A 16,552-nucleotide genomic window follows, 5' to 3' on the forward strand; every position below is an offset into this window, starting at 1 on the left:
GATTCTGTTCCAACCATGTTATGTGAACACTGTAAAGGGGTTGTACAGTATTGATTCTGTTCCAACCATGTTATGTGAACACTGTAAAGGGGTTGTACAGTATTGATTCTGTTCCAACCATGTTATGTGAACACTGTAAAGGGGTTGTACTGTATTGATTCTGTTCCAACCATGTTATGTGAACACTGTAAAGGGGTTGTACCGTATTGACCAACCATATTATGTGAACACTGTAAAGGGGTTGCTGGCGACAGGTAGCCTGGCGGTTAAGAGCGTTGGGCCAGTAACCGAAAGGTTGCTGGTTTGAATCCCCGAGCAGTCTAGGTGAAACATTTGTCAATGTGCCCTTGAGAAAGGCACTTTACCCTAATTACTCCTGTAAGTCGTTATGGATCAGACCGTCTGCTAAATGACTACGTCAAATGTAATGTTGCCATGAATTTGACAGTAATTTACAGGCAGCTGTGGCAAGTAAAAGGCTGTATTTTATATTACGGTAGACCTCCTGTAATATAAATACAGTATCAAAGCAAGTACTGTCTAATAATCACACAGTACAATACTGTAAAATGTACTGTATTATACTGTAAAAAAGTAAATGCTACCAGAATCGGAATGAATCGGTCCCAGCTGAGAGACTGAAAAACAGCTTCTATCTCAAGGCCATCAGACTGTTAAATAGCCATCACTAGCACATTAGAGGCTGCTGCCTATAGGCATAGACTAGATATCACTGGCCACTTTAAGGAATGGAACACTAATCCCTTTAATAATGTTTACATATCTGGCATTAGTCATCTCATATGTATATACTGTATTCTATACTACTGTATCTTAGTCCGTTCTGCTCTGACATTGCTCCTTCATATATGTATATACACTGCTCAAAGAAATAAAGGGAACACTAAAATAACACATCCTAGATCTGAATGAATGAAATATTCTTATTAAATACTTTTTTCTTTACATAGTTGAATGTGCTGACAACAAAATCACATGAAAATGATCAATGGAAATCATCAAATTTATCAACCCATGGAGGTCTGGATTTGGAGTCACACTCAAAATTAAAGTGGAAAACCACACTACAGGCTGATCCAACTTTGATGTAATGTCCTTAAAACAAGTCAAAATGAGGCTCAGTAGTGTGTGTGGCCTCCATGTGCCTGTATGACCTCCCTACAACGCCTGGGCATGCTCCTAGTGAGGTGGCGGATGGTGTCCTGAAGGATCTCCTCCCAGACCTGGACTAAAGCATCCGCCAACTCCTGGACAGTCTGTGGTGCAACGTGGCGTTGGTGGATGGAGCGAGACATGATGTCCCAGATGTGCTCAATTGGATTCAGGTCTGGGGAACGGGCGGGCCAGTCCATAGCATCAATGCCTTCCTCTTGCAGGAACTGCTGACACACTCCAGCCACATGAGGTCTAGCATGGTCTTGCATTAGGAGGAACCCAGGGCCAATCGCACCAGCATATGGTCTCACAAGGGGTCTGAGGATCTCATCTCAGTACCTAATGGCAGTCAGGCTACCTCTGGCGAGCACATGGAGGGTTGTGCGGCCCCCCAAAGAAATGCCACCCCACACCATGACTGACCCATCGCCAAACCGGTCATGCTGGAGGATGTTGCAGGCAGCAGAACGTTCTCCACGGTGTCTCCAGACTGTCACGTCTTTCACATGTGCTCAGTGTGAACCTGCTTTCATCTGTGAAGAGCACAGGGCGCCAAGGGCGAATTTGCCAATCTTGGTGTTCTCTGGCAAATGCCAAACGTCCTGCACGGTGTTGGGCTGTAAGCACAACCCCCACCTCTGACTCAGGGAGTCAGAATTGGCACGACAAAGATATAGTAAGTACGGTACTGCATTCTGTGGGGTGGAATTACAGTACCATTCTAAATACAGAAATTATTTCCCCGACCACAACCTTTTCCCACAATGCACCAAAATGTACAGTATGCTGCAGTAAAACGTTACTGTATTTTACTATTGATAATACTCCAAATTACTGTATAATTGACAGTTTTCCGTTACAGTGTATAGTTGTGAGTTCCATGTAGTTAAATGTTTGGCTTTAGTTTTCAGTGTCTTCCTTATTCTACCAATGTTAAGTTCAGTTACACAGGTTAAGACAATAGACAATTTACACAGGGTAGTACTGTTGTCAGGGACGTGACCAAGAATCCAATGGTCACTCTGACAGAGCTCCAAAGTTCTTCTGTGAGATGGGAGAACCTTCCAGAAGGACAACCATCTCTGCAGCACTCCACCAATCAGGCCTTTATGGTAAAGGGGCCAGATGGAAGTCACTCCTCAGTAAAAGGCACATGAGAGCCCGTTGGAGTTTCCAAAAGGCACCTAAAGACTCTTGACCATGAGAAACAAGATTCTCTGGTCTGATGAAACCAAGTTTGAACTCTTTGACCTGAATATCAAGCGTCCCTTCTTGAAGAAACCGGGCACCATCCCTATGGTGAAGCATGGTGGTGGCTGCATCGTGCAGTGGGGATCTTTTTTCGGTGGCAGGGACTAAGAGACTAGTCAGGATCGATGGAAAGATGAACGGAGCAAAGTACAGAGAGTTCCTTGATCTCTGCTCCAGAGCGCTTAGGATATCAGACTGGGGCGAAGATTCACCTTCCAACAGGACAACGACCATAAGCACACAGCAAAGACAGTGCAGGATTGGCTTCAGGACACGTCTCTAAATGCCCTTGAGTGGCACAGCCAGAGCCCGGACTTGAACCTGATCGAACATCTCTGGAGAGACCTGAAAATAGCTGTGCAGCGACACACCCCATCCAACCTAACAGAGCTTGAGAGGATCTGCAGAGAAGAATGGGAGAAACTCCCCAAATACAGGTGTGCCAAGCTTGTAGTGCCATACCCAAGAAGACAAGGCTGTAATTGCTGCCAAACGTTCTTCAACAAAGTACTGAGTAAAGGGTCTGAATACTTATGTAAATGTAACATTTCAGTTTTTTAATTCATTTTTGTAAAATTTCTAAAAACATGTTTCTGCTTTGTCATCATGTATTGTATGTAGATTGATGAGGAAAACCCCCAATATAATACGTTTTTGAAAAAGGCTAACAACAAAATGTGGAAAAAGGTGAAATGGTCTGAATACTTTCCACATTTACTGTGTATATAAAGTGTAATAATGGGATGCAAACTTAAAATGTAGTACATTTCAACTCTATATCTGACATGGTACAGGTGTGCTCATTTCTTAAGCCCATAACCATTTGTGTGAGGTGTGTACTTTTGCTTAACAAACACTATGTGACCATGATTTAGCCCACTGCAGTGAAAGGTTATTAAGACAATGGTAACTGTGTTAGACACTTCCAAAGACAGACACAGTTGACACACAGTCAGTGGCTGTGAAGCAGCACTTACGTCCATGAGTGAGGAGAGGTCTTGGAGATAGTACTTGTTCATGGAAGCGTTGGCAGCAGCCAGATTGAGAAGGTAGTCATTACGAGCCTTAGTGCACTTCAGCTGGATCTCCTGCACTTTACACTGTCTCTGTAAACACATAGGAATGAGGTAGGACACATACAGTAAACACATGTACACATACACACACATATATCCATACTTGTACTCATTTAGACTAGAAAAAGGGATGTGAGGAGTGTTTTTCAGAGAAGAAGAGTTTACTTTCTCAATCTTTTTAGAAGCTCCTTGCTTCTGTTTTTCTGCTTCCTTCAGCTTTCCCTCTGCAGACTCATACTCTGAGTGGTACTGATAGTAGGTCCGCCACGCCTTTAGACAAACACACACACACACACACAAAGAGAGAGAACATCCATCAACACGCCACATCACGCAAATACCAAGACGACTATTTTACATACCACCATATCCTTTTACACTGCTCAAAAAAATAAAGGGAACACTAAAATAACACATCCTAGATCTGAATGAATGAAATATTCTTATTAAATACTTTTTTCTTTACATAGTTGAATGTGCTGACAACAAAATCACCCAAAAATTATCAATGGAAATCAAATGCATCAACCCATGGAGGTCTGGATTTGGAGTCACACTCAAAAGTAAAGTGGAAAACCACACTACAGGCTGATCCAACTTTGATGTAATGTCCTTAAAACAAGTCCAAATGAGGCTCAGTAGTGTGTGTGCCTCCACGTGCCTGTATGACCTCCCTACAACGCCTGGGCATGCTCCTGATGAGGTGGCGAAGGGATCTCCTCCCAGACCTGGACTAAAGCAAGAGCGAGACATGATGTCCCAGATGTGCTCAATTGGATTCAGGTATGGGGAACGGGTGGGCCAGTCCATAGCATCAATGCGTTCCTCTTGCAGGAACTGCTGACACACTCCAGCCACATGAGGTCTAGCATCGTCTTGCATTAGGCGGAACCCAGGGCCAACCGCACCAGCATATGGTCTCACAAGGGGTCTGAGGATCTCATCTCGGTACCTAATGGCAGTCAGGCTACCTCTGGCGAGCACATGGAGGGCTGTGCGGCCCCCCAAAGAAATACCACCCCACACCATGACTGACCCACCGCCAAACCGGTCATGCTGGAGGATGTTGCAGGCAACAGAACGTTCTCCACGGCGTCTCCAGACTCTGTCACATGTGCTCAGTGTGAACCTGCATTCATCTGTGAAGAGCACAGGGTGCCAGGGGCGAATTTGCCAATCTCGGTGTTCTCTGGCAAATGCCAAACATCCTGCACGGTGTTGGGCTGTAAGCACAACTCCCACCTGTGGACGTCGGGCCCTCACACCACCCTCATGGAGTCTGTTTCTGACCGTTTGAGCAGACACATGCACATTTGTGGCCTACTGGAGGTCATTTTGCAGGGCTCTGGCAGTGCTCCTCCTGCTCCTCCTTGCACAAAGGCGGAGGTAGTGGTCCTGCTGCTGGGTTATTGCCCTCCTACGGCTTCCTCCACGTCTCCTGATGTACTGGCCTGTCTCCTGGTAGCGCCTCCATGCTCTGGACACTACGCTGACAGATACAGCAAACCTTCTTGCCACAGCTCGCATTGATGTGCCATCCTGGATGAGCTGCACTACCTGAGCCACTTGTGTGGGTTGTAGACTCCGTCTCATGCTACCACTAGAGTGAATGCACCGCCAGCATTCAAAAGTGACCAAAACATCAGCCAGGAAGCGTAGGAACTGATAAGTGGTCTGTGGTCACCACCTGCAGAATTTCCACCTGTTGTCTATTCCATTTGCACAACAGCATGTGAAATGTATTGTCAATCAGTGTTGCTTCCTAAGTGGACAGTTTGATTTCTCAGAAGTGCAATTGACTTGGAGTTACGTTGTGTTGTTTAAGTGTTCCCTTTATTGTTTTGAGCAGTGTATTTTTATTTTTTAAATATGGCATATTTAGTTTTCTAGCATGGTGTCTGTTTCCTGAACTTGTCAAACATGTCGGACTTACTGTCTGTAGCTCTGTGGTGACCTTCAACAGCCCATCCTGTAACTGGCTACAGACATCTTTAGTCTGGAAATATAGAGACCAACCAATAAGTTAGATAGATATAATAGAGACAGAGATAGAACAGTGACAACAGATATAGAATAGAGATAGATACAGAATAGAGACAGGGACAGAATAGAGACAGAGATATAATAGAGACAGAATAAAGAGAAACAGAAGAGACAGAGTTGAAACAATAGATATAGAATAGCGACAGAGAGAATAGAGAATAGAGACAAATAGAAAAGCGACATAAATAGAATAAAGACAGAATAATATATAATAGAGACAGAGATAGAATAGACATAGATATAGAATAGAGACAGAGATAGAATAGACAGATATAGAATAGAGACAAATAGAGACAGAGATAGAATAGAGACAGAAGAGATACAGAGATAGAATAGAGACAGAGAGAATAGAGATATAGAATAAAGACAATAGAGACAAATATATAATAGAGACAGATATAGAATAGAGACAGATATAGAATAGAGACAGATACAGAATAGACAATAGAGACAGGGATATAATCTAGACAAAACAGACAGAATAAAGACAGCAAATCGAGACCATAAATATAGAACAGAGATAGAATAGAGACCGAGACAGAATAGAGAGATAATATAATATAGACATAGACTAGAGACAGATATAGAATAGACATTAGAGACAGATATAATAGAGACAATATATATAGAATAGAGAAAGAGAGAATAGAGACAGAATGGAGACATATAGAAGAGACGGTCAGATAGATATATGTCTCCATTCTCTCTCTATTCTCTCTTTCTCTATTCTATATCTATCTGTCCGTCTCTTCTATAGAATAGAGAAAGAGAATAGAGATAGAATGGAGACATATAGAAGAGACAGACAGATAGATATAGAATAGAGACAGAATTGAGAAAGCGATAGAACAGAGATCAAACAGAGACATAAGAGACAGAATAGAGGCAATAGATATAGAATAGAGACAGTAGAGACAGTTATTGAATATAGACTAGAGGTCGACCGATTAATCGGAATGGCCGATTAATTAGGGCCGATTTCAACGGCCTAGGAACGGTGGGTTAACTGCCTTGTTCAGGGGCAGAATGACAGATTTTCACCTTGTCAGCTCGGGGGATCCAATCTTGCAACCTTAAAGTTAACGAGTCCAACGCAATAATGACCTGCCTCTCTCTCGTTGCACTCCACAAGGAGACTGCCTGTTACGCAAATGCAGTAAGCCAAGGTAAGTTGCTAGCTAGCATTAAACTTATCTTATAAAAAACAACCAATCATAATCACTAGTTAACTACACATGGTTGATGATATTACTAGATATTATCTAGCGTGTCCTGAGTTGCATATAATCTAATTGAGCATACAAGCATCTAAGTATCTGACTGAGCGGTGGTAGGCAGAAGCAGGCGCGTAAACATTCATTCAAACAGCACTTTTGTGCGTTTTTCCAGCAGCTCTTCGTTGTGCGTCAAGCATTGCGCTGTTTATGACTTCAAGCTTATCAACTCCCAAGATGAGGCTGGTGTGACCGAAGTGAAATGGCTGGCTGGTGTGACCGAAGTGAAATGGCTAGCTAGTTAGCGCGCGCTAATTGTCGTTGTGTTGCTGGTTCGAGCCCAGGGAGGAGCGAGGAGAGGGACGGAAGCTATACTGTTACACTGGCAATACTAAAGTGCCTATAAGAACATCCAATAGTCAAAGGTTAATGAAATACAAATGGTAGAGGGAAATAGTCCTATAATAACTACAACCTAAAAATTCTTACCTGGGAATATTGAAGACTCATGTTAAAAGCAACCACCAGCTTTCATATGTTCTCATGTTCTGAGAAAGGAACTGAAACGTTAGCTTTCTTACATAGCACATATTGCACTTTTACGTTCTTCTCCAACACTGTTTTTGCATTATTTAAACCAAATTGAACATGTTTCACTATCTACTTGAGGCCAAATTGATTTTATTGATGTATTATATTAAGTTAAAATAAGTGTTCATTCAGTATTGTTGTAATTGTCATTATTACAAATAAAAATAAATAAATAAAATTGTCCGATTAATCAGTATCGGCTTTTTTGGTCCTCCAATAATCAGTATCGGTATCGGGGTTGAAAAATCATAATCGGTCGACCTAATATAGACAGCGATAGAATGGAGACAATAGAGACAGACATATAATAGAGACAGAATAGAATAGTGACAGAGAAGTTAGAATAGAGACAATAGAGAGACAGAATAAAGACAGAAGAGACAATAGAATAGAGACAATAGCTATAGAATATAGAAAGAGAGAATAGAGACAGAGATATAATAGAGACAGAATAAAGACAGACAGAATAGAGACAGAGATAGAATAGACATATATAGAATAGAGACAGAATAGAGACCGAGAGACATACATACATACACATATACATATATATACACATATACATACATATATATACACATATACACACATATACATACACATATACATACATATATATACACATATACATATACAGTGCCTTTGCGAAAGTATTTGGCCCCCTTGAACTTTGCGACCTTTTGCCACATTTCAGGCTTCAAACATAAAGATATAAAACTATTTTTTTGTGAAGAATCAACAACAAGTGGGACACAATCATGAAGTGGAACGACATTTATTGGATATTTCAAACTTTTTTAACAAATCAAAAACTGAAAAATTGGGCGTGCAAAATTATTCAGCACCTTTACTTTCAGTGCAGCAAACTCTCTCCAGAAGTTCAGTGAGGATCTCTGAATGATCCAATGTTGACCTAAATGACTAATGATGATAAATACAATCCACCTGTGTGTAATCAAGTCTCCGTATAAATGCACCTGCACTGTGATAGTCTCAGAGGTCCGTTAAAAGCGCAGAGAGCATCATGAAGAACAAGGAACACACCAGGCAGGTCCGAGATACTGTTGTGAAGAAGTTTAAAGCCGGATTTGGATACAAAAAGATTTCCCAAGCTTTAAACATCCCAAGGAGCACTGTGCAAGCGATAATATTGAAATGGAAGGAGTATCAGACCACTGCAAATCTACCAAGACCTGGCCGTCCCTCTAAACTTTCAGCTCATACAAGGAGAAGACTGATCAGAGATGCAGCCAAGAGGCCCATGATCACTCTGGATGAACTGCAGAGATCTACAGCTGAGGTGAGAGACTCTGTCCATAGGACAACAATCAGTCATATATTGCACATATCTGGCCTTTATGGAAGAGTGGGAAGAAGAAAGCCATTTCTTAAAGATATCCATAAAAAGTGTTGTTTAAAGTTTGCCACAAGCCACCTGGGAGACACACCAAACATGTGGAAGAAGGTGCTCTGGTCAGATGAAACCAAAATTGAACTTTTTGGCAACAATGCAAAATTTTATGTTTGGCGTAAAAGCAACACAGCTCATCACCCTGAACACATTATGTCCACTGTCAAACATGGTGGTGGCAGCATCATGGTTTGGGCCTGCTTTTCTTCAGCAGGGACAGGGAAGATGGTTAAAATTGATGGGAAGATGGATGGAGCCAAATACAGGACCATTCTGGAAGAAAACCTGATGGAGTCTGCAAAAGACCTGAGACTGGGACGGAGATTTGTCTTCCAACAAGACAATGATCCAAAACATAAAGAAAATCTACAATGGAATGGTTCAAAAATAAACATATCCAGGTGTTAGAATGGCCAAGTCAAAGTCCAGACCTGAATCCAATCGAGAATCTGTGGAAAGAACTTAAAACTGCTGTTCACAAATGCTCTCCATCCAACCTCACTGAGCTCGAGCTGTTTTGCAAGGAGGAATGGAAAAAAAATTCAGTCTCTCGATGTGCAAAACTGATAGACATACCCCAAGCGACTTACAGCTGTAATCGCTGCAAAAGGTGGCGCTACAATATAGAATCAAAGCTGGGACTGAGAGACTGAAAAACTGCTGTCTCAAGGCTATCAGACTGTTAAACAGCCACCATTGAGTGGCTGCTCACTGAGTCATTGACACTGACCCAACTCCAGCCACTTTTGCAAGGGAGATGGGAAAATGTAAATATATCACTAGCCACTTTAAACAATGCTACCTTAATAATGTTACTTACCCTACATTATTCATCTCATATGCATACGTATATACTGTACTCTACATCATCGACAGACTGCATCCACTTTAACTATGCCACAGCTGTATATACTGTACTCGATAAAAGGCTGCTCTGTACCATCACTCACTCATATATCCTTATGTACATATTCTTTATCCCCTAACACTGTGTATAAGACAGTAGTTTTAGAATTGTTAGTTAGATTACTTGTTGGTTATCACTGCATTTCGGAACTAGAAGCACAAGCATTTCGCTACACTCGCATTAACATCTGCTAACCAGTTTTGACAAATAAAATTTGATTTGATTTGATTTGAAAAAGTTTGAAATAATTTTGCCAATTTTTCAATTTGTTAAAAAAGTGAAATATCAATAAATGTCGTTCCACTTCATGATTGTGTCCCACTTGTTGTTGATTCTTCACAAAAAAATACAGTTTTATATATTTATGTTTGAAGCCTGAAATGTGGCAAAAGGTCGCAAAGTTCAAGGGGGCCGAATACTTTCGCAAGGCACTGTATATGTATGTATATATACATATACGTATATATACATATATACATACATATACACACATACATACATACACATATACATACATATATATACATACACATATATACATATACACACATACATACACACATACATATACATACACATACATACATATACATATACATACATACATACATATATATACATACATATATATATACATACATATATAAACTAAAGACAGAGACAGAGACAAAATAGAGACAGAATAGAGACAGAATAAAGACATATATTGTCTCAATTCTATAGGAGAGAAAGAGAGAATAGAGACAGAGATAGATATACAATAGAGACATAATTGAGAAAGAGATAGAACAGAGATCAAACAGAGACATAAGAGATAGAATAGAGGCAATAGATATAAAATATACAGTAGAGACAGATATAGAATATAGACAGAGACAGAATAGAGACAAAATAGAGAGACAGAATAGAGACAAAATAGAGAGACAGAATAGAGACAAAATAGAGACAAAAGAGACAAAATAGAGAGACAGAATAGAGACAGAGATATAATAGAGACCGGGATAGAATAGAGGTATATATATATATATATGAGACAATAGAGACAGAGATAGAAATAGAATAGAGACAGAATTTAGATAAAACATATAGAATAGAGATGAGACAGATAGAGAGAGTAATAGACAGAATAGAGACATAAATAGAATAAAGACAATAGAGACAGAGATAGAATAGATACAGATTTAGAATAGAGAAATACGGAATAGAGACAATAGAGACAGGGATATAATAGAGAGTATAGACAGAATCGAGACAATAGATATAGAACAGAGACAGAATAGAGACAGAGATAGAATAGAGTCAATAGAGACAAATATATAATAGACAATAGAGACAGAATAAAGACAGAATTGAGAAGATATAGGAGAGACAATATAGACAGACAGAGATATAATAGAGACATAATTGAGAAAGAGAGAACAGCAATAGACAGAATAGAGGCAAGACAGAATTAGATATAGAATAGAGACAGATAGAATATAAACAGAATATAAACAGCAATATAACAGAGACAATAGAGACAGATATAATAGAGACAGATATAATAGAGACCGAATAGAGACAGAGTGAATAGAGACAAAATAGAGACAGAGTGAATAGACAGAGGCATAGACAGATATATAGAGATAGAATAGAGACAGAGAGAACAGGCATAGATAGAATAGAGGCAGAGATATAATAGAGGCAGAGATAAAAGAGACATAGGTAGAAGAGACAGGCAGAATAGAGATAGAATAGAGACAGAGATAGAATAGAGACAACAGAGACAGAGATAAAATGGAGACACAGTTGAAGTCAGAAGTTTACATACACTTAGGTTGGAGTCATTAAAACAGGTTTTCAACCTCTCCACAAATTTCTTGTTAACAAACATTAGTTTTGGCAAGTCAGTTAGGACATCTACTTTGTGAATGACACAAGTAGTTTTTCCAACAATTGGTTACAGACAGATTATTTCACTTATAATTTACTGTATCACAATTCCAGTGGGTCAGAAGTTTACATACACTAAGTTGACTGTGCCTTTAAACAGCTTGGAAAATTCCAGAAAATGATGTAATGGCTTTAGAAGGTTCTGATGGGCTAATTGATATAATTTGTGTCAATTGGAGGTGTACCTCAAAGCCGACCTTCAAACTCAGTGCCTCTTTTCTTGACATCATGGGAAAATCAAAAGAAATCAGCCAAGAACTCTGAAAAACAATTGTAGACCTCCACAAGTCTGGTTCATTCTTGGGAGCAATTTCCAAATGCCTGAAGGTACCACGTTCATCTGTACAAACAATAGTACGTAAGTATAAACACCATGGGACCACACAGCCGTCATACCGCTCAGGAAAGAGATGCGTTCTGTCTCCTAGAGATGAAAGTACTTTTGTGCGAAAAGTGCAAATCAATCCCAGAACAGCAAAAGGACCTTGTGAAGATGCTGGAGGAAACAGATACAAACGTATCTATATCCACAGTAAAACAAGTCCTATATCGACATAACCTGAAAGGCCGCTCAGCAAGGAAGAAGCCACTGCTCCAAACCCACCATAAAAAAGCCAGACTACGGTTTGCAACTGCACATGGGGGCAGAGGTCGTACTTTTGGAGAAATGTCCTCTGGTCTGATGAAACAAAAATAGAACTGTTTGGCCATAATGACCATCGTTATGTATGGAGGAAAAAGGGGGAGGCTTGCAAGCCGAAAAACACCATCCCAACCATGAAGCATCATGCTGTGGGGGTCAATTATGTGGATAAATTGAAGCAACATCTCAAGACATCAGTCAGGAAGTTAACTTGGTCACAAATGGGTCTTCCAAATGGACAATGACCCCAAGCATACTTCCAAAGTTGTGGCAAAATGGCTTAAGGACAACAAAATCAAGGTATTGGAGTGGCCATCACAAAGCCCTGACCTCAATCCTATAGAACATTTGTGGGCAGAACTGAAAAAGCTTGTGCGAGCAGTTAACTCAGTTACACCAGCTCTGTCAGGAGGAATGGGCCAAAATTCACCCAACTTATTGTGGGAAGCTTGGGGAAGGCTACCTGAAACGTTTGACCCAAGTTAAACAATTTAAAGGCAATGCTACCAAATACTAATTGAGTGTATGTAAACTTCTGACCCACTGGGAATGTGAAGAAAGAAATATAAGCTGAAATAAATCATTCTCTCTACTATTATTCTGACATTTCACATTCTTAAAATAAAGTAGTGATCTTAACTGTCCTAAAACATTAAATGTCAGGAATTGTGAAAAACTGAGTTTAAATGTATTTGGTTAAGGTGTATGTAAACTTTCGACTTCAACTGTAGATAGAAGAGAGAGATAGACTAGAGACATAGATAGACTAGAGACATATATAGAATAGAGGTAGAGATAGAATAGAGATAATAAAGACAGATAGAATAGAGAGAGATAGAATAGACATATTCTATTCTAGAAGAGACAGAATAGAAAGAGACAATAGAGAGATAGGAGAGACAGAGACAGAATAGGGATAGATAGGATTCCCCAGATAGGATTCCCCAGGACTCATTGGAAAACAGTTGCAAGTGTAACTGAGTGGACTATCCTGGCTAAATTAATCAAATGAAGATAGCGCAGTACCCTCTTGGCCAGGCGCTGTGTGATCTCCAGAGAGTGTGTGAGGGGCTGGGTGAGGGTGGTGCTACAGCTGTCACTCACACCACTGTGGTCTTTGCTCTCCTGTCTGGTCTGAGCCAGCAGGACCAGCCAACACTGGGCCACAGACTGACCACTGCCAGGCTCCTTCCTGAAAGATAGAGGCACAGGGAAGGGACATGTTTTAACCATAGAAATTAACCACTCTAGTTACTAGAATGGAAAATACTAGAATGGGAAATGTAAAAACACATTTTTTAGTTCAGGAATAGGCTTAATCTGTGTCTGGGAAACCAGCCGTATGTAATTGCTAGCATGCATGAGAGTAGTTTCAGAGACACAAAGCCATATCAACTCTAGCCTGGTCCCATATCTGTTTGTGCTGTGCTGCCAACTCAATGAGTTGGAATAACACTAACAGAAATAGCACAAACATATCTGTGAGCAACTTACCTTTTGATTTTGGAGGTAAACCTCTCGGCCAATTTGTCCAGCGAGCGTGCGTACTCTCCTTCTATCTCACTGCGTCTACGCAGGTAGTCTGTCAGATCCTGAAGCTGCTGAGATTTCTGCTCCAACTGCAGATCCAAAACCTTCAACTGGTCCACCAACTGACAACGCACCTCTGGGGGTGGGAGCGGAGAAAGAGATACAGACAAATGGTGAGAGAAGAAAGCGAGAGAGGGGGAGGGAGAGAGAGTGAGAGAGAAAGGAAAGAAGGGGGAGGAAGAGAGAGAAAGGGAAAGAGATGGAGAGAGAGAAAGGGAAAGAGATGGAGAGAGAGAAAGGGAAAGAGAGGGAGCGATGGGAGGGAGAGAAAGGGAAAGAGAGGGGAGAGATGGGAGAGAGAGAAAGGGAAAGAAAAATTGGTAAGGAGATAGATGTATACAGTTGCAGCCAAATATATTGGCACTTTTCGTGAATTATTCACTATTTCTTCTAAAATAAGTTAAAATAACCTTGTTATTGGATTTTCAACATCGCAGAACTAATGGACAAAATTATTGCAACCCCAGAGCTAGTACTTGGTTGCATGGCCTTTGGCCAAGATATCTGCAGATAAACTCTTCTTGTAGCCATCAATGTGCTTACTGCACCTTTCTACTGGCAATTTGGCCCCTCTTCAGCAACAAACCACTCTAATTATTCAATGTTTGAGAGGAGCCCTCCACCAACTGCTGTTTTCAGATCTTTTTCTGTTCGACCTGACGAAGATCCGTTTGGGATGGAAACGTTGTCAATAAAGCGGTGGATTGGAAGCTTTAACAGTACGCGGGCCTTCTTGTTTTCAGATCTTGCCATAGGTTTTGGATGTGGTTCAGATCTTGACTCTTTGCTTGCCACTCCAGCGTTTCTTCTTGGATCTACACCAAGCGTAAAAAACATGAGGAAACACCTTACTAATATTGAGTTGCACCCATTTTGCCCTCAAAAACGCCTGAAGGCAAACATGGCATGGACTCTACAAGGTGTTGAAAGCGTTCCACAGGGATGTTGGTCCATGTTGACTCTACACGGTGTTGAAAGCGTTCCACAGGGATGTTGGCCCATGTTGATTCCAATGCTTCCCACAGTTGTGTCAAGTTGGCTGGATGTCCTTTGGGTCGTGGACCATTCTTGATAAACACAAGAAACTGTTGAGCGTGAAAAACCCAGCAGCATTGCAGTTCTTGACACACTCAAACCAGTGCGCCTGGCACCTATACAGTATAGATTGGATGGGCTATTTACAGACGAGCTATGTACAGGTGCAGTGATCTGTGAGCTGCTCTGACAGCTGACCAGTGAGACATACCTGCTGGAGCGCGTGCTATGGGTGGGTGCTACTATGGTGACCAGTGAGCTGAGATAAGGCTGGGCTTTACCTAGCAGAGAATTGTAAGAAGCGAGACTTGTATGAAGCGAGGGCCAGCCAACGAGATCGTACAGGTCGCAGTGGTGGGTAGTATGATGGCACTGTGATAGACTGCATCCAATTTGCTGAGTACAGTGTTGGAGGCTATTTTGTAAATGACATCGCTGAAGTCAAGGATCAGTAGGATGGTCAGTTTTACGAGGGTGTGTTTGGCAGCATGGCAGGTTTAGGAAAAATATTAAAAAGAATGCGAAGAAAAAGATATAAAGGATATATACATGGGACGAGACAAGACAAAGACGTCTGACTGCTGTGCCATCTTGGAATCATGTAGCCTATAACCTGTTTTTGAAAGATGTCATCATCTAATATTGTAAGAGGTTTCATTGTCTGCTTATAAGCCCCCTTTATTTATCCTATAGTTCTGACTTAGTGTACAGGCAAAATACTGTAAGAGCAGCATGTTCTGCATTCTGTCGCTGTACATTTCAAAACTGCTGAACACATAGTTATATTGACTTCGTCTGTCTTAGCTCGCTCATAAATGTCTTCATCGAAATGACGGAATGCCTCTTATCCGCTCATCGTTCCCTCAATTGTCAGTAGAAACCACATTTGTTTAAGTACAATTAATGTATTGTTTAGTTTTCTATTGTGTAGTGGCATTGCTGGCATCAACAAAAATAATTGGTGAGTTTGCCCCACCAAGACTTACATGTTAAAATCTTCGCTGGCTGTGCAGTAAAGTAATGTAAGAGGATAAAAACATCAAGGACTTCCCCTACCTTTGATTTGTGTGTCATAGTCCACAGCTCCAACTCTCTCTTTTCTGAGCTTCACATGTGATGTCATTGTTGCTCCGACAGGGTGAAACTCTGTTGCAAAGAAGAGATATCAATAATTTCACAAGTTTTTCTACAATAGTTTGACCTTTATCCACATTATAGCAGGGGGTGTAAAGTAGAGGTCGACCGATTATGATTTTTCAACGCCGATACCGATACAGATTATTGGAGGACCAAAAAGCCGATAGCTATTAATCGGCCGATTTATTGATTTTTATCATAATTTTTTTTTGTAATAATGACAATTACAACAATAGTGAATTAACACTTATTTTAACTTAATATAATACATCAATAAAATCAATTTAGCCTCAAGTAGATAATGAAACATGTTCAGTTTGGTTTAAATATGCAAAAACAACGTGTTGGAGAAGAACGTAAAAGTGCAATGTGTGCTATGTAAGAAAGCTAACGTTTCAGTTCAGAACATATGAAAGCTGTTGGTTCCTTTTAACATGAGTCTTCAATATTCCCAGGTAAGAAGTTTTAGGTTGCAGTTATTATATAAATATTTCCTTCTATACCATTTGTATTTCATTAACCTTTGACTATTGGATGTTCTTATAG

The 16,552-nt window shown here is 40.6% G+C and overlaps 1 protein-coding gene across 6 annotated transcripts in view; it reads right to left on the reverse strand.

The window, feature by feature from the left end:
- The window catches only part of LOC115132511 (rho GTPase-activating protein 4-like), a 42,905-nt gene that overhangs the window by 15,366 nt on the left and 10,987 nt on the right, over positions 1–16,552 (reverse strand). For 4 of the 6 annotated variants that reach the window (XM_065020875.1, XM_065020876.1, XM_065020877.1 and 1 more), the window contains exons 2-6: positions 15,926–16,015; positions 13,739–13,910; positions 13,271–13,436; positions 5,437–5,499; positions 3,405–3,773 (exon numbers count right to left, since the gene is read on the reverse strand). In XM_065020875.1, the coding sequence (XP_064876947.1) occupies positions 3,405–3,773; positions 5,437–5,499; positions 13,271–13,436; positions 13,739–13,910; positions 15,926–15,992 (837 nt within the window). In that variant the 5' untranslated portion in view covers positions 15,993–16,015. Of the gene's footprint in view, positions 1–3,404; positions 3,774–5,436; positions 5,500–7,249; positions 7,286–13,270; positions 13,437–13,738; positions 13,911–15,925; positions 16,016–16,552 lie in introns of those variants that run through there. The other 2 variants (XM_065020879.1, XM_065020880.1) reach the window with 2 other exon arrangements.

This window comes from Oncorhynchus nerka, linkage group LG7 (genome assembly GCF_034236695.1).
Source record: "Oncorhynchus nerka isolate Pitt River linkage group LG7, Oner_Uvic_2.0, whole genome shotgun sequence".
Taxonomy (NCBI): Eukaryota; Metazoa; Chordata; class Actinopteri; order Salmoniformes; family Salmonidae; genus Oncorhynchus; species Oncorhynchus nerka.